At 42.1% G+C, this 22,602-nt stretch overlaps 1 protein-coding gene across 1 annotated transcript in view; it reads left to right on the top strand.

The window, feature by feature from the left end:
- The first annotated feature begins 285 nt into the window (after positions 1 to 285).
- Positions 286 to 22,602, top strand: part of fa2h (fatty acid 2-hydroxylase) — a 115,847-nt gene continuing 93,530 nt past the window's right edge. Inside the window, exon 1 of the mRNA XM_072547528.1 lies at positions 286 to 736. Within this exon, the coding sequence (XP_072403629.1) occupies positions 440 to 736 (297 nt within the window). The 5' untranslated portion in view covers positions 286 to 439. The remainder of the gene's footprint in view (positions 737 to 22,602) is intronic.

Below are 22,602 nucleotides of genomic sequence, written 5' to 3'. Positions count from 1 at the left end.
TCAGCGAAACAGCTCGGCTCAGCTTAAAACTTTAGTGGAGAGGATGGAGGGTCAGCAGGAAGGAAGGCATTGAGATGCTACAGTACGGAGGGGAGGGAGAGGGAGAGGGAGAGGGAGAGGAGGAGGGAGAGGAGGAGGGGGAGGGTCAGTCCCAAACCCATTCCAGCGAAGCCCTGCTCAATGCTCACAGGCAAGGGCAGGGGAGTCTATCTTGAAGGCTTCATGCATATTAATATTGAAGTGGAAGGCGGGGCTGCGTCAGGTGTATGCTGGCGCCGTACTGCCTCATTATGTTAATAGTGGGCAGTGAGAGGCAGCCGGGCTCGACACTAGTGGAATGTGAGTGTTGGAAAGGGAGGTAGGCAGGCACAGTACTGGGCGCAAAAAAGGTACAGACACACACACACACACACACAGAGCTTAAGTGAAACAAAAAAAAATGGAGAAGCGTTACTTCACCATAGCCGAAGTGCAGGAGCACACGACGGTGGACTCCTGCTGGATCATCCACGAGCGGCGGGTCTACGACGTGTCGGCGTTTATCCAGCGGCACCCGGGCGGCGAGCAGATGATCGTGCAGCGGGCAGGCACCGATGTGAGTGGGGACATGCTCGGACCTCCACACCGGCACAGCTCGAACGCGCACCGCTGGCTGCAGCAGTACTACATCGGGGAGCTGAGCACAGGCAGCGGCGGCGGACAGGACGAGGAGGAAATATTCTCCCAGAAGAAGCAGGTAACTCGCTGGGAAAAGGGCTGCAAAAGTTATTTTTTTTTTGGAGGGGACATCCTCTAAGCAGTTCCTTCCCCCTCGGTCATCCATTGCAGAGCGCGCCCCCTCAAGTGACATTTTGTGCAAAGTCATCTTTTGAGCAGAGACTGAGAACAGCCAACTGGAAGTAAATGAGAAACTTAAGTGGAACTTTTAAAGAAAAAAAACATGCAGTTTTATTAGAACTAATTGTGGAGTGAGAGATACAGCCATGGACCCTAAACTTGAGAGGGGAGGGGGAATTTTTCGGCGCAATGTATATTTTTTTAAATCTGCTTAAACAATGTACCCGGAAGCTCTGTATTCTACCGTCACTTAATGTTTTTGTTTTTGTTTTTTTGTCAAAAAAGAATGCACCTGCTCCATTACCTGGACTGACAACCAAGGCTCCGAGAATCTCTCTCTCAATAGGTGCGGGGGAGCTATTATTTTGAGTTTTTTCAATGGGGGAGGGGGGGGGGAATATCAAATCAGAGCGAAAGTAAAACAAACTTATTTTTTTTGACACGCCGCGGGAAGGGGAAATGGGCTCAAGGAATACTAAGTACAGTACTAGCTGAGTTGCTGGGCGGAGATTTGTACCCAGGAGAGAGTGGATCCCAGTCATGGAGAAACAGGTGCAGCGAGCCAGGGTTTTTTTTAAAAAAAACAAAAAGGGCGTTAACCAGCAGGTTAATGACCGAACCGGTTTAGCAAGACATTGGGGCCCACAGTTTGCATCTATTTCTCGCATTCCTGCTTCCACCGCCACCCTTTTTTTTATTTTAAAAGACATAGGCGTGTGTGAGAGAGATGAGTTGAACGTGCATTTTAAAACCGATCCTTGAATTAATCGACCGTACCGAAACTGCAGCCTCCCAATGTGAACTCTTACCAGGGTTCTGTGGTTGTACGAAACCCAGAGGAATTGTAGGGTCACTGACCGACTATTTGGTTTGTCCCTGTGTGAACGTTGTCACTATATTAGAAGGTTCAACACTCAAATTGCGTAGTTTTTTTCCCCCTCTTGTTAGTAATTTCCTACGTATAGCTGGATGCAAAGCTTCTTTTTAAAATCAAGCTGTTTAATCATTTGGAAGTGGAAATCGGACAGTAATTAAATTCACAGCAGCGTGACGATTTTCTTGCGCCTTATTTAATTATCGAGTCTTATCCTTGTTTTTTTTAATATAGAGCTATCTGATTAGTATGATTTCCCTGGAGCTCACTTTTTTCATTCAAGTATTTCTCTATTCCATTTTGAAATTGCTGTTTCTGTTTCTGTAGATTTTTCTCGGTCATTGTAGATGAGCAGAACACTTTTTTTAAAAATAGAAGTGTCTGGTTACTTTCCACGTTTTTAACTGATCAGCCTGTCTTTGGGAAGTTCCTTGTTTTTTTTGTATATGCCCTTGCATTCATCCCTAGTTTGGAACACTGCCCTGTGATCCCCTGAACTTTCTCTGTTCTAAGGTTTTTTCCCAATCTCAGGACACAACTGAAGTCCATTGTCCCTGGGATCATTCTACTAAATCTGCTCTCAGACTTGACATCATTGTTTAGGAGTTGAACTCTGAATCAAACATAAGGCCTGATCAGTGTTTTGAAAGGTTTGACATGATGTTCTTGTTTTACAACTTGCTATCTCTGTAAATAATATGAAAGGTTTGATTTTTCTTTTTAAACACATGCTGCCTTTTCAAGTTGTCCTGTCAGTTCACCAGTTCATTGTCTCTGGTTCCTTTGCAGCTGTTTAAAATGATACCATTTAGTTCATGATGCCTGTCCTCATTCTTCCTTCTGAAGACTACCGCCTCACATTGCCTTAAAACTCAAGGGTGATGATTGCCTGCTTTTCCCAGTCTCCTGCTGCCCTGTCCTGTTCCTCACTGACTTGTGACACATGAGATTCATGCCATCGGTAAACTGAGATTTTGCCCTGAATACCCAAGTCCAAATCATTAACCTGTACACCAAGTAATCTTAAACCAGCCCATAAAACCTGTTTGTTAAAACTCATGCTAATAAAGGGTGTGCTGGTGTTAGCAAAAACATGCATTACTTTATCTTTGATTTCATAGTGGGTAATTTATATCTGAGATGACAAGGTAACTTTAAAAATATGGAAAAGTTACCATGAGAAAACATCATGGGACTGATGGAAAAGTGAGAGACCAGCAGTGATTTGCACATTAGCTTCTGTAGGTATTGGAGATGATGTCATTGGAAGCAAGACAACAGCTTCTGAGCAATTGTTCTGTCATCTTTATATAAAGGCTCAGGCAAGTTTTAATATGTGGAAAAAGTAGTCAAAATTTTCTATTTGAAAGGACCATTGAGAATCGAGGACTTAGTAGCTGCTTCCTGATTTAAATGAGTACTTTTCTAATGTTCTATTAGTAGCAATGCATGTAACCACAAACTTTTATTCCAGAAAAAATACATTCTCACTTTCCTCCTGGAATTGCACCCCTGCAGCGATAGGTTGAGCTTTTGATGGGATGTGAGTGTCATTCGCTATATTGTACTTGTTGCTCATCCCTAATTGGTGAAGGTGATGGTGAACTGGCTTCTTGAGCCACTTGAATATTAAACAAGTGATCTTCCCTCCTTCTGTTTGTTACATATTACCTGGACACTAGTGGCTAACTTACTCTTGTGAAGATTCTTGAATTGATCTCCAGGGATCTAGAAGAGCCTGGGTGGTGATTTAGTTCTTTGCAAAGGCTAGTTAACAACTCTGTCTGCTGTTTTTCAGTTATCTATACCCAAGTGCTATGTTTGTAACTTGGGTCTGAAATTACTCTTGGCTCCAAGTGCATTGTTGGTTGAAACTTTCATCTTTTCCTGCTCTGCCTTGCAGTGGTACCAGCATAAGGTTGGCCTTCCTTTTCTTTCATGGGGTTTCAACATTGAGCATGTCATCCTGCACCAATTTGATGTATCTCCTCTTCTGTCATCTTAGCAAGAACGCAATTATAAAAATCCCCGTATTTGTGTTTTTAAATAATACATCTTTTAAAATAGGAATGGTGTAGTAGGTTTCTGTTCCAGCTTAGGCCCATTCTTTTTGGTGATCAGCCCTTTGAGGGCCTCATGTGTTTCACAGTGATAATGCCACAATGGATGAAGATGAAATTGTAATGCACCTTTTCAGCAAATGTTCAGGGAGGTGGTGTGATTTGGATAAATTGTTTGAATTTTCTAGTGACTGTATCCTAATGTTGCTCACACACGATCAGAGGACCCAATCTATAAATCAGGGAACACATTTACCTATTCCAAAGGCATTCAGAAATGTCACTGCTGGTGATTCTGCCAACCTTTTTCTTCCACATCCAAGTCTGAATCAACCAAGCAGTAAGCAGAAGTAGGCCATTGAGCTTGGTGTACCATGCAGTAAGAGATTGAACTGTTTTTATTTTGAGTTCCACGTTCCCACCTTTTTGATTTCCTTGCTGAACAAGAATTTGTTCACCTGTGCACTAATTACATTCAATGCTCTGGCTCTACTGCCACCCGAGACGAGGAGTTCCAAAGTGTCTCAATCATCAGACAAGTTTTCTCCTAGTCTTTGCCCAAAAAGGGTGACCCCCTAATTATTGAACAGTGTCCCTTGTTCTGGCTTTGCTACTAGACTGAGTATTCTTCCCAGCACTGTTCAGGATATTGTGAAACTCAGTCAAATCACCCAATGGAAACAAGGCCAGATGACCCCACTTCCCTCATAAGTCAGCCCCCCAACTTATTCCAGATATCACTCTAACATTCTCTGAACCACTCGAACATTTGCATCCATTCTTGCGTAAAGAGATCAAAACTTTTCCCAGCTTTCAAGATGTGATCTCACCAATGCAGGGTATATCAGACATACGACATATTTTTATATTCTGTTTCTTTCGTAATAAGGTATTATATCCCACTAGCTGCCTTGATTCCACTTCCTTAAATACAAATGTTTTGTGACTCGTAACGGAACACCTAAATCCCTCTACAGTCAGTCTCCATCTAAGTAATGATCTGCATTTTTTAATTCTGCCAAATTCTTCCTGCCAAGGTGAACATCATGTTTTCCCCACATTATACTCCATCTGCTAGATTTTCACCCACTCACTCAAACTATCTATATCCATCTGCAACTGAACTCGCCTTTGCTACATACTTTCTTACCTATCTTGGTGTTGTCTGCAAACTTTAACAACAGTGTCTTCATTCCCCTCGGCGAAGTCATTGATCCATATTGTAGAAAGGTGAGGCTCCAACACAGAGCCCCTGTTATCCTAATTGTTCCATAACAAGACCTATAATGTGTGTTGTTTTCTGCCAACCAGCTTATCCATGCTGATGTTACCCTTTAACGGTGCTATATTGTGCAATAGTCTTTCTATGTTGAACCTTGTCAAATATTTTCTAGGAATTCAAGTACAGTAAGTCTACATGCTCCCCTTTATACCCAGCTCATTCTTACTTTAAGGAGCTCCCAATTGATTGGTTCAGTATATTTTTCTTCTGACAAAACCATGCTTAAACTTGTTTGCCTTGTTTTACAAGGTTCCCAGCTATGACCTTATTAAGGATCTGATTGTAACACTTGCCCCTCAGCAGGTGTCAGTTAGCCAGTCCTGTAACTTCCTGTTTGTTGCCTCCCTTCCTCCCTCTGTGAAGAGCAGAAAGGGAAGGCTGCTTTCCAGTCTTTCTCCAGTCTCGCAAATGATGGAAAATTAACACTCAGTGCATCTTCTACAGCATTAGCCGCCTCTGTTTTCAAGCCACACAATTAATTCCATTGAGACCTGGAGAGTTGTCAGCTCTCAGCCTCCTCAGTTCTTTTTATTTCAGTACAGCTTCCCTGGTGACGATGTAATTCCTCTCTCTCTTCCATGTCCCTTTTATTTACAGCTATTACTGGGTCGATTTTCTTGTTTTCATGCCCGAAACGTCGATTCTCCTGTTCCTTGGATGCTGCCTGACCTGCTGTGCTTTTCCAGCAACACATTTTCAGCTCTGATCTCCAGCATCTGCAGTTCTCACTTTCTCCTCGATTTTCTTGTATCCTCTATAGTGAACACAGAAGCAAAATATTTGTTTGTTTCATCCTCCCAGGTCCTAATTTTCTTTTATCGTTATGTGGGGGGTGGGGGGGGGTGGTGGAGAATGGGGAACTCTCATGTCACTTTTTCTTGTGTGTGGCATGGTGCCATGGCTCAGTGGGTGGGAGTGCCTGCTTTGTAATCAAGAGATCAAGTATTCAAATCTCTCTGAATTAACCTGATGTATGCATTGTGGCATGCTTGAGGGTTCTTGTGATGCATTGATGTGCCTACCTCTCAGCCAGGAGACCTGGATTCAAGTCACACCTGTGCTAAGCTTGCTGAACAAATTGATTGGAACATGCTCTCGCGCGCTCAATACCTGTTGAACGTCTTGCTATCCATTTTTATGCTTCAAGCTAGTCTCCTCTTATACTTTTTTATTCTGAACTAGTATCTCGACATTCTCTATAGTTCTTAACATTCATTGTATGTTGCCAGGATACTTATTTTGGAGCTTGCTACCCAAGAGCAAGTCAAGAGCTTAGTTCTTTGGAGCTTGTGACTTTACTTGCAGGCCCCATGCCATGCTTTGTGAAGGAGAGTGCATTCTGCTGAGCTTCTATGGGATTCCAAAGCGTTTTTCTGCCATGGATGGATTTGTATGCACTTAGTTGCCTCATAATTTTGTTAGGTCCCCAAAAGTTGGAAGGCCTTTGGTAGCATGAAAACAGTCAATTATTTGTTATAGAAGTGCAGAATCTGTACAAGATACCAGAGATCATGTGAGCAGCATTGGCAGGAGCCCCAGATTCTAGGCCTTAAGACTCAACCATGCAGGCCAGACTGGGTTGCAGGTTCCATTCGCTGAGTCGCTTGACATTTCACAATAATTAACTTTTAATTTTCTGGTGCTAGTGCAGAAATGTTTAGGTTCCTGAATTGAACGGGATGCTGTATCATGGCGTAATTTGAAATCAAGGCTTCTGATTTGCACAGTATCATAAAACATTAAAAACAGATTTTTTTTCTTTTGTAAAGGAATACAGAGGAATTAGTGTTTTTTTTTCTTGGGAGAGATGGTAGGGAAGTTAGTGGCAGATGGGGTTTGAGAGTTGCAACATGAGAATTCAGTCTCTGAATTATGAATTGGAACGCTGTGGTATCAAACCAGCCTTCAGAAATTTGAGTGCATATTTCCAGGTTGGTCGGTATTACCGAGGAAGGGCTGATCAGTCTTTTTTCAGCTAGGATGCTAAACAGAGGCCCTGATTGACTCCTCAAATGAGAATGAATAATCCGTTGGTGCTACCTATTCTTACAAAAAAAGCAAGGAGCTACTCATTTTCTGTACCATGCATGGTGCAACCAACATCACAAATGGGTTAACAGCTCGTTTATCTCATTATAATAATGGCAAACCTTCAAAATAATTTTATTATCTGTAACGGGTGCTATATAAATGCAAACGCCACCCTAAAACACTCTCACCTTTTTTATAGATTGAGATTGAATGCCTTCTAACAAAGTAAAATCTGTTTTCCTTTTCTGATCAGCCTCACTTGGTGAATAATGAAACTGTATGCAATGTTACCCTGTTCTATTTCACACTTAATATTTGGACTCCAATTAGTTAATTTTGAGGTTAATGGTTCCTCGCACTTTGTAAGGGTAAAATGCTCCTTAAATATCATCCCATTGCATTTTTTGAATTCTCTAATTTATTATGGTTGGGCCATCACGAGATTTTTTTTTCAAAACTTAATTTTTATTCATAAAGTGATCTATAGTCTGTACAAAGGTCCTAATCATATCTGTACAACCTTTGCAGAGAAGCAAAACAAAACAATGAAATGCTGACGTTTCTCGGAGTTTATCTACAGTTGCAAAGGAAAAAGGCATTTTCTACTTGTGCAGGTGATGATTTATATTTATTTTGAGGTACCAAGAGTCAGACAGCTAAATGGACTGTTGGTATACTTCAGCAGGAAGACCCCAGACAGTAGTGTTTACCCACTGTGCCCTGGCAGCAGCTGCCCCAAGCTTTTAGTGAGTCCTTCAGCACGTGGTCCTGGACCTTGGGGAATGTGCCAGTCTGCAATACTCGGTTGAGGCCAGCTCTGCGCCTGGAAAATCAAAGAGCTTCTTTCGTCGAGTTGATGGTCTTCCAGGTGCAGTCAGTGCTTGTCTCTGTGTGCACCCCAGGGAACAGACCATCGTGTCATGGAGCTGCTCAGGACTAATCTTGACAAAAACTACTGCATCTCTCTGGACCTTCTTCACATAGGCAGGTCCATCACTAACCTAACCATGTCTGTTTGTACACATGTATGTTCTCTTGTTCTTATGGAAATTTAACTTGTTGTGGTGTTTGCTTGGGATCAAGCATAGGTTTTCAACAAGTCACTGGATGGACGTGCTTATGTTCAACTGGGCGAAACTGAGGTCTGCAGATGCTGGAGATTAGAGTCAAGAGTGAGGTGCTGGAAAAGCACAGCAGGTCAGGCAGCATCCAAGGAGCAGGAAAATCAATATTTCAGAACGGCTTTTGCCTAAAATGTCAATTTTCCTGCTCCTTGAATGCTGCCTGACCAGTTGTGCTTTTCCAGCACCATACTCTTGATATGCTTATGCCTTTCGTATACTTTAGGAAACGAAAGGTTCTTTATCCATATTGGAAGCATTAATCTCTCCCAACTGTTTCCCATAATCCTAGGATTTAGGATTGTCGATACTGTAGATTTGCAAAATGTTAATTTGCTGAAATGAAGCTCCCTGATTTGCATTTACTAACAATTGTATGCAGTGAAGAAGCTAATAGGTTTTCATAGAAACTATTTGTTGGACAAAGTTCAATAAATCTGCTGCCTTAAAACATGGGAAACTGTTAATTGTACAAGAACCTCATTATGATCTGAACTGTAGGGTGTCTCCTTGTTTACACTAAAGGGGCCTAGGAGATGGCATCAATGGCAATTCCTCTTTGGTCGTCAAATTAGACAAAAGGACCTGCTGTGGGTTGAGGTGGTAATATCTCACTTGCTGTGGTAACGTGTAGATTGGAGCAATGAATGGTCATTGAGAATGAGATTAGCCAGTGGACATCACAGAATATGGGTTCCCTGATTGGACCAGATGAACATCCCCAATCAGGGAGCCCTGGCTGACAGATATAAACAGGAGTGTCAGAGGTTCATGTTCAGTTGGCTGGCTCTGGGAGTGCTGCATCACTGTCAAGGTGTAAACAAAAGGTGACTTGGTGACAGGAAACTGGCCTGTGGGGAGTTATTTCAGTGACGTTAGAGATTCCAATGTTATTTCCAGCACATGGTTGACTTGGAATCTCTTTGCTCTTCCTGGCTGCCAGTGGTATGTATTGGAAGGGTCTGCAGGTTGAACACTCATTGTGAATGCTCACACCTCTAGCCTTGATGGCGTAGGTGGGACTCAAACCCAGAGATTCTGGGTCAAAGGTGGGAATGCTACCTTCTGTAGAAGAAGAAGAATTTCCACTGCTGTGGGAGTCCTCAGCAAATATTCACTCTTGCTCTGAATCGCCGAGTACTAACTGACATCTTGCTCCATACCCTTGGCTATCATATATGGCTATCCCTTCCGACTCAGATTTGGCTGTGGGGTAAGAATTGGCTGAAGTCCTTTTGAGGCTTTAGTCTGACTCAACAAAGTGCATTTTTTTGTTTGCTAGAACCCCTCAACCTGCATGCTTTTGGCGAACTTGGGTCTTTGCACAAAGTATTCTCCTGCCTCTTAATTATGTCTGAAATATACAGAGGTGCATCTCCAACCCTGACTTCATTATAATTCTTGTGTTCCAATCTGAGCGTTTAGTATTAAAAGTTGTAGTGAATCTGTTCGAAACGAAGTTGCTAAGCTTTAAAAGATAAACATCTACCCTCAGTGGTATTGCTGTCAATGATGCAGATACATTCATAGTTAGTTCAAATTTCAGAGACTGATTAGGACTGGCAGTTTAATTTTAGAAAAATGGAGAAATTTAGGCAGGCAGATTCAGAATCCGGTGTCATTTGAGAGGATTGATCAGAAATTTGTTTGTGTGACCAAGGTTCATCACATTCACCTGTATATATTCTGTTGGTAGTTTCGTGATCATACCACAATGAAATAATAACTGCTCTGTGTAGAGCAAGTGTGATGGAGACCTTTGGGAACTATGTTCTACAAGTACTCAGTTCTCAACATTAAGTTTGCCAGGTGTTGTGCATCGTTCATGAGTTAATAAATGGAGGCGTCCTTACCTCTGAGGCAGGAGGTCTGGGTTCAAGTCCCATCTGCCCCAGAGGTGTGTCATCACAACATCTCTCTCAACAGGTTGAATGGAAAATGTCTAAAAAGATGCAGTGTTGGGGGTGTTATAGCCAGTCATTTCAGCAATTGTTACTGACCAAAAACAAAAGTTTTGGATAAATATGTAATTGGGTCCTCCTGTAGTTCAATTGTAGTGTCCCTATCTCTGAGCCAGGAGGCCCGGATTCAATGCTTACCTGCTGCAGAGGTGTCATTACACATTTGAACAGGTTGGTTTAAAATAATCACTAAATCTGTAGTTGGGGCAGTTGTGGAGAAGGGTGCCCACCTTGGGTGGAGAAAGACGATGGTTTTGAAGATGAGGATGGTTTCAGATTTGAGGCATTCAGGGAAATGACAGTGTTGTAGTTGTGTGTGTGTGTTCGTTCTCAATGGCCTGACCTATTGTGAGATAGTGCTGGAGTCCACCCTGTTGTCCGACTAGTCCACGCTGACCATGTTCCAAAGTAAACTAGTCCCCACCCACCCACGTTTGGCCTGTATCCCTTCAAACTGTTCCTCTTCATGTATCTGTCCAAATGTCTTTTGAAACTGAACCTATATCCACCACTTCCTCTGGCAATTCATTCCACACATGAGCCACCATTGTGTAAATTTAAAAAAAAGTTGCTCCTGGTGTTCTTTTTAAATTTCTCTCCACCCACCTTTAAAAATGTGTCTCCTAGTTTTGAAAAGACCCCACTGTTCACTTTGTCTGTGTTCTTGTGATTTTATAAACCTCTTACTGATGTGATGCAATGGGGTTGAGTGACCAGAGCGTGCAGTTTGTGCCTGCAGCTGAAACTCATGGCTTTGCTTCCTTCAAAAAGGAGGGAAACAGAAAAACTGGCCGTTTAGATTCATATCTGTCATAGGGGCGATCTTGGAAGGTATGACTGAAAAAAAAATGTTCGCAAGCCACCCCGCAGTTCCATGTGCATCTGTCCTGAAGCTCCGAGTTTGGTCACAGGGAACGGCACCCAGAAGGGAAGAGCTCTGCTGGTCTCAGGTTGCACTCCCCTGCTAGGCGAAAGCACCAGGGCCATTTGTAGGATGATCTGGGGAAGCTGAGCTCCAGGACTTCAACACGAGCTTTATGAAAGGGAAATCCTATTTAACCAGTCATTTGCAGCTCTTTGAGGAGGTAAAATGCTTAGAGTAATTGGCAACCAGAGAATTTACTTCACTTGGACTTTCCAGAAGACAGAAGCCGTATCAATTGTGGAAAATCAAAGTTCATGGTGTGGGGTGCTTACATATTGTCTTTGATAGAAAGTTGATTAGCTGGTGTGGATTTATCCGAGTTTGCATGACAGAAGTGGTATGCTAAAAGAAATCCAAGCAGGTTCTTCAACATGTCGTCTTTTTAACAATTTGTGTAATGACTTTTACAAAGGTGTCAAAGGTACAGTTACTACACTTGGCAGTGACTGACTCCAATAGGTAGGAAACTAAATTGTGAAGAAAACACAAGCAGACAGTGGAAGGATAGAATAGGTTAATGAACAAGCAAAGGTCTGGCCTATGGGAACTGTGAAATTGTTCAGTTTGGCTGGAAGAATAGAAAAGTATGTTTCTCTAAATGGTGAGAGGATCCAGAGGATCTGGTTGTCCTTGTGCATGAATTGCAAAGATCTTGTACGTGGGTGCGAGCATTTAAACAGAAAGCAAATAATGGCTATTATTTATTGAGGGGGAATTGAATACACAAGTGAGGAGGATAAGCTTCAATTATACAACACACTTCAGTGAGACCACATTCTGGAATACTGTGTACTGTACTGGTCTCCCAATTTAGGCAAGGACATCAATGTGTTAGAAGCAGGCTAGAGAAGATTTACTAGACCAATACCTGGAATGTGCAAGTTGCATTTGAACAAAAGTGAGGCTTGTGTCCACACCCTCTAAGATGAATTCGAGACCATTTTATTGAACAAGAAGAACCTGAGGGGACTAGGCAATGTGGATGTGAAAAATTTTTTTCCTGGAATCTCAGTCTAGGGGTCACGGCTTAAATAAAAAGGGAGTACCCCTTAATGACACATGAGGATTTGTGCTCCTAAAAAGGCAGTGGAAGCAGAGTCTTGTTGAGGTAGAGGAAAATAGTTTCTCCATAAGTAATTATCCTTAATGTAGGGCAGCACAGTGGCTCACAATGCCAGGGATTTGATTCCAGCCTTGGGTTGGGTGTCTGCCTCTGTAGAGTTGGCACATTCTCCCCGTGTCTGCATTGGGTTCCAGTTTCCTCCCCTCAGTCCAAAGATGTGCAGGTTACTTGAATTGGCCATATTAAAAATTGTCTGTAGCATTCAGGATGTGCAGGATGAGTGGATCATTTCATGGTAAATGCAGGGTTTGGGGGATAGGGTGAGAAGCTGTTTGGAGCTGGCAAAGGAAGCTCAGCAGGACAAGTGGCTTGCTCCTGTATATTTGAATAAGCTAACAAAAATAATATGTGAACAGCAAAACTGGTTGCAGTGGATGCACAGTGAAGTTCTATGTTTAAATGTACTTACAAGGTGCCATTGTTTGAGGGCATGGAGATCAGATTTGAAGGTGATTGGAATAATTTTGCGCTCTGCTAGTGCTTTTATTAAAAGTGCAACTAACCTGTTATTGTTGAAGAGCCAATTGAACTGTGCCACTCATGGATTGGGTTTCTGCGCAGAAAGGGTGTCGACCCTTCAATGTTGGCCTGTGGTTATGCTCGGCAAATTACTGCAGTGCTTTGCTTCTTGCCCTCTGCATTCTCCCACTCTTAATACCCATTGTAGGCATTTTTTCAGGTTGATCATCAATCTGCTTGACCACATTGTGACACCCCCTCTGACAAGTCCTGGAGTCAGACCTGAACTTGGAACCTCTGGCTTAGCGGTTGAGACACTAACCATTTTACCACAATGTCTTCTAATAAAGATACTTTTGAAAAGAGGGCAAGAACTTCAACAGTGTAATTCTATTCCTGATGCCACTCTGTGATGACCATTTTGGTTTGTTTACTCTTTCAATTCATTTACGGGATGAGGGTATCACTGGCAAGGCCAGCATTTATTGGTTGCAATAGGAGTTAACCACATTGCTGTGGATCTGGAGTCGCCTGTAGGCCAAACTAGGTAAGGATTACAGTTCCTCCTCTAAAGGACATTAATGAACTGGATGGGTTTTTTCCTCAACAATTGTCGAATGGATTCATGTTCATTGTTAGAATCTTGATTCTAAAGTTTTTTTTTAATTGAATTCAAATTCCACCGTCCTGCCCTGGTGAGATTCGAAATAGGGTTCCCCAGTCGTTGGGTTTCTGGATTAACAGTCCAGCGATTAAAACCACTTGGCCACCACTCCCCTGTGTATCACAGCTATGTCATACATGTGGTTTTGGCTGCCAGCACTTGAGAACCCTGCAGTCGAAATCAGTAGAAAAATCAGCAGCATGATTAAAAAGAGTCTCCTTTTTATGCTGTTGATGTTGGGTGAAAACCTATTTAACTTGATAGTGTAGTTGAAGGTAAAAATAGCAAAATTGTTGCTGGTTTGAAACTTGAAGCAGTTTTCATCTGAAAACGGAGTCTGTACTGCTCATCTCAGCAACAGATGAAAATGTTGCTAAGGTACCTCTTTTCAGGCAAACCTCAGTGGTGCCTGGAGAGGTTAATACTGTTGGGTAACAGTTGACCTTGGCCACAGTGGGTGAATGTACCATCAATTAGCATTCTATCCATCTCTAGCAAGGGTGAGATGTAACTGTGCAGACACTTCTTTCACAAGCTGCCCTAGAAAATGGGTACCTTGATAAAACACACTGACAGTTATCTTTCTGATCTTTTTGTGGTGATTTGAGAGTGGTGGGGTAAGGGAAGGATTTAAATTCAACTTGGTGTAAAAAGGCCTTATTATTGTCAATGGAATATTGGTAATCCTAATAACATTAATACTGAAATATCTTTAAGTCTTCTCTTAAATTGGGAATACGTCCAACAGCTAACTCTATTGTACAGGGTGAAATGGGCAGTGTTCATTTGTAACTTGTCACTACCATTCTTGAACCTCTTCTGAAGCTTCAAGTGTACACCTTGAAGCTGTTGAGAAATTCAGATTGTACCAGCTACTGAATTTGAAAGCTTAACATTCACAAACTGCAATGTTTTCAACAAAACAGCATGGTGTGAAATTTGGGAATCTAAACTGATTCAGTAGTTTTAAACGGGGGAATAAAAAAAATCACCTGTTGAAAATATTAAATTAATTCCATTGAGTAGAGAACGTAACTTGGAGTGAGGTTGGCCCATTCTGTTCCTATCCTCAAGCTTGTATCTCAATGTGTGGGATCTTGTTGTGGACTTTACCTCCATCTGTTTAATGTCCTGAGGGAAAATTCTCTGCACAATACTCCCTAATCCCCAAAAGTGGTTATGCAACACTCCGGAATAGTCATCTTGTACCTTGTACCTACACTGACATCCCTGATGTAATGTTCTCAACAACAACAATAACATTGTTCTATCAAGGGCAGTGCACCAACCTTTTGTGCTTTATTTTTACTGTACCAGCTTTTATGGTTCACAGTAATAGTCAACTTCTGTTTTTGGTTGGGTATTCTCCAACTTGTGCTCAAAAGGTCTTTTACATTTTATTACTTAATTTTCTTTCGTCAAACTATTGAACTGCTTCAGCTCATAATGGGGCCAAATGGTCAGTGACGATAGGTCAGTTTTGATATTAAATGTTTGAGGTCAAGTTTTTCTTCTGATACAGAAAGGCAATTTATATATCTTTAAATCGATTCAATATGTGTTCATATTTAAAATTGGCAGCTTAGCGCAGCAAGTGTCCAATATTCTTGGTGCAGGTGGCAGTTGGAGAGAATGCCTTACCTTTTGCACACATTAGATAGGGAATCTTTCTCATCTGGGCTGTTCATGTTGAACAGTTATTGCTCAAACTGTTCATGACTTTACTGCTCAGCACTGCCTGTCTCAGCAAAGGCAATGTGGTGCCGAGGAACTACACACAGTATTTCCTGATTTGCTTGGTTGAGCCACAGACTGCATTAACTGATTGAGCTGTGAGAAAGTCTTGACTCCTGGCTCAGCACTCCTCTTGGAGTCCAGTGATTTTGTTTTTCAGGTTCAATATTCACTCCAGTGACCTAAGCACATAACCCAGGGCTTATACCTGAGTGCAGTATTGTCTAGATGTAGTGTTTAAAACCTAACTGCGGGTTCCTTTTCCAAATGATCCTAAAGCACTATTCAAATAGGAGAAAGGAGTTTTTTTGAAGTCCCAAGCCAATGTTTACCCTTCAGTGAGCTTAAAATAAGAATACAGGGTATATGTTAAATAATCCCGTTGTTGTTTGTCCATGTGAGCTACCATGTCTCCTTGTGTTTTAAGTCACTTTCAGTATGTCACTCTGGTGGTATTGGTTGTCTGGAGGTCACAAGATACTTTTTAAAATGCAAGTGAATTTGAGTTCTATTTTTACTGGGGTCAGTTACACACGTCTTCCTGTTGGGGAGGGGAAGCAAAGTATTGCATGTTTCTCCTTGTATTCCAACTCCTCTGTAGTTTGTGAATTTGAAACGTCTACTCACTTTTATGCTGTGAAAACAACAGGCCTTTTTAAAAAAAAAAGTGTCGGCATCTGCTTGTATGCCTTCATCTTGTGGTTTCAATTCTTTCGCAGAAGCTGGGGGTCATTGAGCATTTGTACCAATGAATTTGCCAGTGCTGTGATTTGAGAAAATTCTTCCAAATAAAGTGAGAAGACAATTCATCCTCAGGGTGAATGTGGTTTGATCTCATAAGTCAAGATATCACAGTTCAAGATACAAGTTACGGTCCTTCCTGAGCCACTTTTTAGAAAGCTAAGACTGGAGTTCTTGGATGTAGGTTTGCTCGCTGAGCTGGAAGGTTCGTTTTCCGACGTTTCATCACCATACTCGGTAACATCATCAATGAGCCTCTAGATGAAGCACTGATCCATTGACTTGGATCCTGAGAAAAAAGAACAGGAAATGACAATGCCTTTGGAAATGGTGTCACCACAGGAAATGACATCACCAACCCAAAGAAGCCTAAACACAAGTGCTTACCTAGTATGGTGATGAAACGTCTGAAAACACCTTCCAGCTCATTGAGCAAACCTACATCCAGAATCTTAACCTGAGCTACAAATCTTCTCAAAACTCACTAACTGGCATTCTTTCTGTATGTGAATGAAATTAATAGGTTTGTAGGGCTGGAATTTTGTTTCTTGGAAGATTTTATCTATTGATATCTTTTCAATTTAAGTACTGTTGTCACTCGGCTTATTTAGCTTATGCTGTAGTTTAGACAGCTGGTTCCATACTGTCCCAGTCGTATAAACTGGGACTTCAATGGAATCGATCAGTTGTGCCTCCACTCATTGAGTTGGCAGAGCTCTGAAAGATAGATCTACCATATAGTGTCAGCAGGGTGTAGTGGGAGGACTAAGGAGACCAAATTCTGTTTGGCTTCAGCAATCCAAGTCATGGCTGTGTCTGTCTATGACAGTACAAGTCAGAGTGCTCACTGTTTAGTCCTTGTGGAGAAAAACTCCTGTCTTCACTGTGACAACACAGTCTGTTGTGCATATATGGTACGAGCAGTGTTAAAGAGATTCAGAACAAACCTTGTAGTTGAAAACTGGTTACTCTTCAGGCTCAGTAAGCCGTTGGTAACAGCAGGATTGTATTCAATCACTCTGTCACAGCCATCTGGTCAGAGAACCAGCCTGTCCAGTGAGGGATTGGGCTGTACTCTAAATGAGGTATCATCCTGTGCATGGATCTCATCCGGTGTTGTAGCATGACATCAGACTGAGAATTTCCCAAGCACAGATCCATGGAAGCTCTGCAAGTTATGAATCGTGATGGACAACCAAGCAAATAACAAGCTGAAGCTGGTTTCTTGAACATCTCCATCTCCAATGATAAGGATGCCTCACATGTGGGTGCAAAAGATGAGGCTATAAAGCATTTACAAAAATCATCAGTCAGAAGTGTTGAATGGATGGATCTTTCACCTCCAATAGCTCCCCATTATCCCAGACCAAAACAGCATTTTGTCAATAATAACCAGCTTAGAATCTGAACTGAGCATCAATACCATCAGAACTGCTCAGCTCTGGACCTCATTTTACAGCCTTGGTCTCAACATGGCTGAAGTGGCTAACCTTGATATTGAGGAAACACTTGCTCAGGTGTAATATTATGGACTCCTAGCAAAATTGAAATGATTTGAATTGGTGAGGGAACACACTCTACTGGTTAATCACCTCTCGCACAAAGGAAAATGGTTGTTACTGGAGGCCAACACCTACCGTGATGTCCTGTAATTAACGAGTACCTGAGGGCTGTGCCATCGGCCTGACCAATCTCAGCTGCTTTGTCATTGTGCTCCCGTAGATGGTCAAAAGTGAGGATTTTTGGTGCTGATTGCACAGTGTTTAACATTTGCAGTCCGTGTCTGCGTGGGCAGGATTTAAGTTCGGTCTGATCAGGAACAACTAGCATTGATGCCAGGCAATGTTCAGTTCCTTTGAAAGATTTTAACCTTTTGAATGTTTGACATTCAATTTCATGAATCCCCAAACAATGATCAACTTCCTATGGTTACAATTGACCATAAACTCAACTGGACATAGCATAAAAATACTGGCTGCAAGAGCAGGTCAGACTGGGAGATTGGCAGTGAGAAACTGGTACCTCAACCCTCAAAATCTGTTCCATGTAAGTTGGAGGAGAAGTCAGCAGTGTGATAGCATATCCTTTGCTCCAAGAGCACTCTGAGCTTGATATCATATTCATTCCCTCCACTATTGACTCTGATATCAGTATATACCAAATCCAGGATGCATTGCAGCAACTCTGCCTTTGCCTTTGTTCCCTTGACCTTCCAAATTTGTACTTCAATAACACAAAGAACAAGAGCAACAAATGTATGCAATCATCACCAATAGTTAGTCTTGTTTCAAGTCACAGGCCATCCTGACTTGGAACCATATGGTTATTACTTCACTCTTGTTGTATCTAAATCCTGTTATACTACCAAAAAGCACTTTGGGTGTGGTCACACCAGGCGGACTGTGACATGTCGGGATGATGTCTCACCTCTATCTTCTATAGGGCAGGTCTGGATAGACAATTATCATTGGACTTGTCAGAAATGCTGACACCTTATACTTTATATAAAAAAAAGCTTGAGGTGCTACTTCACTTGCCAGTGACCAGATTCCTTTAGCACTATTACTTCATTTTCCTGTTTATCTCAAAATTGTCTTCAGATGAGATTACTGTTTTAGAAGTGTAAAATCTAGAATTGGACAGTTTCAAAATTCGCTGTGCATGACACATTTTCACACTTGGTGATACACTAGTTTGTCATCTTTAAAAATTTGTTGATTGGATATGGGCATTGCTGGCTGGTCAGCATTTATTGTCTGTCCCTCGGTGCTCTTTAAGGTGGTGGTGAGCTGCTTTCCTGAACCAATGCAGTCCATGTCATGCAGATAGATCTGCAATGCCCTTTTGAGAGCGAGTTCCAGCATTTTGACCCCGTAACACTAAAGGAATGGCAGTGCATTTCCAAGTCAGGATGGTGAGTGGCTTGGAAGGAAACTTGAAAGTGTTGGTGTTACCATGTATCTGTTGCGCTTGTCCTTCTAGATGGAAGTGATCATGGAATGTGCTGCCTAAGGATCTTTGAATTTCTGCAGTGCATCATGTGGATAGTACACACTGCTGATACTGAGCATTGGTAATGGAGAGAATGGATGTTTTGTGGATGTGGTGCCAATCAAGGGGGCTGCTTTGTCCTGGATGGTGTCAAGCTTCTTGAGCATTATTGGAGCTGCCCCCATCCAAGCAAGTGGGGAGTATTCCTTCGCAGTCTTGTACCTTGAAGATGATAGGCTTTGAGCAATCAGGATGTGAGTTAGCTGCTGCAGTATTTGTAGCTCTTGTAGACACTGTTTGTTTATGTGACAAGATCAACTGAATTTCTGGGCAACAGTAACACCAAAGGTGGTGTTAGTGGGGGAATTCAGTGATGGTAATACCGTTTGAAGTGTCAAGGGGCAGCGGTTAGATTGTTTGCCTCTTTATTGGATATGGTCATTGCCTGACATTTGTGTGGCACGAGCATTGTTTGCCATTTGTCAGTCCAAGCCTGGATATTATCCAGATCTTGTGTTTAGACACTGCTTCAGTATTTACAAAGTCATGAATGGTGCTGCACAATGTGCAATCATCGAAGACCATCCCCACTTCTGATCTTATGGTGGAGGGAAGGTATTTGATGAAGCAGCTAAAGATGGTTTGGCATCTGACACTATTCTGAGGAACTCCTGCAGGAATGTCCTGAAACTGAGATGATTGACTCCAACAATCCCCTCATGCTAGGTATGACTCTAACCAGCAGGAAGTTTGGCCCCTGATAACCATTGATTTCAATTTTGCTGTGGCTGCTAGATGCCACACATATCAAACATAGCCTTGATGTTAAAGGCTGTCACTCTCCCTTTGGCTAATGCGGCTGAATAAGTTTGGAAATGGGGCATGAAATGTGACCATTTGGGGGCAGCGTTCATGATGCATTGTATTTACTGTACATACCCACTACTGGGGGTCCATCTCATGGCACAGTTGGAATGTCTTCCTCCACAGAACGATAACCATATAGTTACTAAAGCTGCTTACTGTGCCCTCGCAAATCAGGACCCCTCGTTTAAAATATCCTTTATCATAACAATGATTTATATAAAAAGAATCTATTGTATTTGGTTTTTGTTTTACAATTGTTTCTTTTGTTCCATGGCTATTAGAAATCTGTAATTTTCCCTTGTGTTGAATAACCAGCCTTGTTTAGTATTACTGACAATGCTGCAGTTGTTTTCCCTCTCTCTCTCTGCCTTGCTGTGGGTGCTGCTTAGCACTGCAGCATCCAACAGCAGCTCTATCCATTTGAAATGGCAAGTTTGTTGGCCCACAAATCACAGCCTTTTCTCCATTCTGTTTAGCACCCGTGGCCCAGTACTTACTTTTTAAGCCTGATTTTGAATTTTTTAAAAAAGGTCCAATTACTACAATTCTCTAGTTGCCTCCTCATGTCTATTTTGTTCGACTTGTTTTCCTGTCTGAAACATTAATGGGATGTCACCATTAAATGCACACCTATCTTTAAGCAGCCTGGCGAGTATGCTTTCTTCTTGTAAAGTTAATTGTTTCCAAAGTTCCAGTATCAACATAATATTCAGCTTCAATTTTACACAGGTCAAGTATATGCAGCCAGCTGTTATTGCCTTATTAACTCTGATCCCACTGCACAGGCTGTTGGTGGAATACTCATTGTATGGAATTCACAAATTTAACATGGAATCATAGCATTTCCTGTATAAATACTAATGAGTGCTTTTGGTCAGTTTTCTTTTTTTTTATCCGTGATGATTATGATATTGGCATTTGTGAAGAATTCTTCTTCTTTTCTAGTGGTGATTTTTTTTTTGTTTGACAGTTTTCACTCCCTTCACATTTGGCTCCTCTTGAACTTGTTTAATGCTGACTTTTTTAAAAAGATTTTTGAACGACTTGGGAAATTGTTGCCACAAGACAGAGTGCTCCAGGTCCGTCCTTCCCTGTTTCTCCCACATGGAGAACAGCAGGCTTCCAATTGCAGGTCTTACCTTGGACGTAGCCTTAGCCTGCAGGTAATGAGAAATAGCCGCACTGTTGAGCAGAGCAAACTCGGGCTCGAATATTTTTGGAGCCCAGGTCAACATGTCGGTTGACACCAGCTAATGGTGGAGTTGAGAGTTGTCATTGTGTTTTCTTTCTGACCTGGCATATTTGAGCTGGAGAGATGGTTATTCCAGCTTTAGGTTCTCATACTTTTGAACAGTCCAGAACAGGAACAGCCCCTTGGGGCCCACCAAGACTGCAATGACACAAGATGCTCTTCTAAGCTAAAAACTATTTGCCTCCGTGCCATCTGTATCACTATCTTCCTTGCCTATTCACGCAACTGTCAAGGTGCCTCTTAAATGTTACTATTGTATCTGTCTCCACCACCAGCTCTAGCTGCAAGTTCCAAATACTTGGTACCATCTATTTTTCTTTTAAAAACAAAATCTGCCTGTCGAAACTCCTTTAAATTTTTCTCCTTTTACCTTCAACCTGTGTCCCCTAGTAATTGACTCTTCTACCCTGGAAAAAAGACTCCTCCAACTATCATGGCCCACATAATTTTGTAAACATCTATCAGGCTGCCCCTCAACCTATGTTCAAGTGAAGTCAAATCAAGTTTGTCCAATCTCTTCTCCTAGCTAATGCCATCCTGGTTAACCATTTCTGTACCCTCTCCAATGACTCCACATTCTTCTGGTAGTGTAGCAACCAGAACTCTGCAAACTACTGCAAGTGTTTCCTAACTCAAATTATATACAGCTGCCACATGACCAGCTTATCCACATGTGTTGCCACTTTTAGGGAACTGTGGCCCTCTATGCCGAGATCCCTTTATGATAATGCTACCAAGATTTCTGCCATTTACCTTGGTAGTATTAACATACAGAGGGATCTCAGCAGGATATTTCCCTCCTACGTTAGATCTTCCAAAATAAACTCCCTCGCATTTGTCTGAATTAAACTCTGTCAGCCATTTCTCTGCCTAAGTATGCACCTTGTCTCTCTCCTGCTGTATCCTTTGGCAATCCTCCCCATTATTGGCAGTTCCTCTAATCTTTGTCATTTGCAAACTTACTAATGGGGCCACCTACATGTTCCTTCAAATCATACCATATATTACCAACAGCAGGAGTCCCAGCACTGATACCTGTGGAGCACCAATGGTTGCAGATCTCCAGTCTAAAGAACACCCACTGCTACTGTCTTCTGTGACTAAGCTAATTCTGTATCCATCTCACCAGCTCTTTGCGAACCCCATGTAACTTTACCTTTTTGTATCAGCCTGTTGGGAGGAGCCTTGTCAAAGGCTTTGCTAAAGTCCACGTCGACAACAGGTACCACCCTGCCCTCAACAATCATCTTCAAACAAAAACTCAATCAGTTTGTGAGTCATGACTTTGCTTGCACATTGCTAATAAGTCCATATTTTTTTCAAATGTGTAATTTCCTCACCACTGACACAAGGCGCTCTGACCTGTAATTTCTGGAATTATTTGCTATTCGTCAGTCCTCTGGCACCTCTCCTGTGGCTAAAGAGGCAACAAAATTTTCGCACAAGACTTGCTTGTCTTCCTCAGCATTCTCTGATAGATCCCATCAGATCCTGAGGACTGCAGATGCTGGAGATCGGAGTCTAGATTTGCATGGTGCTGGAAAAGCACAGCACGTCAGGCAGCATCCGTGGAGCAGGAAAATCGACGTTTTGGGTAAAAGCCCTTCATCAGGAATGAGGTAGGGAGCCTCTGGGGTGGAGAGATAAATGGGGGGGGGGGGGGGACTGGGGAGAAGGTAG

Source organism: Chiloscyllium punctatum, chromosome 26 (assembly GCF_047496795.1).
Source record: "Chiloscyllium punctatum isolate Juve2018m chromosome 26, sChiPun1.3, whole genome shotgun sequence".
Taxonomy (NCBI): Eukaryota; Metazoa; Chordata; class Chondrichthyes; order Orectolobiformes; family Hemiscylliidae; genus Chiloscyllium; species Chiloscyllium punctatum.
Note: the sequence above shows the minus strand (reverse complement) of the source record. Positions and strands in the feature narration are given on the sequence as shown.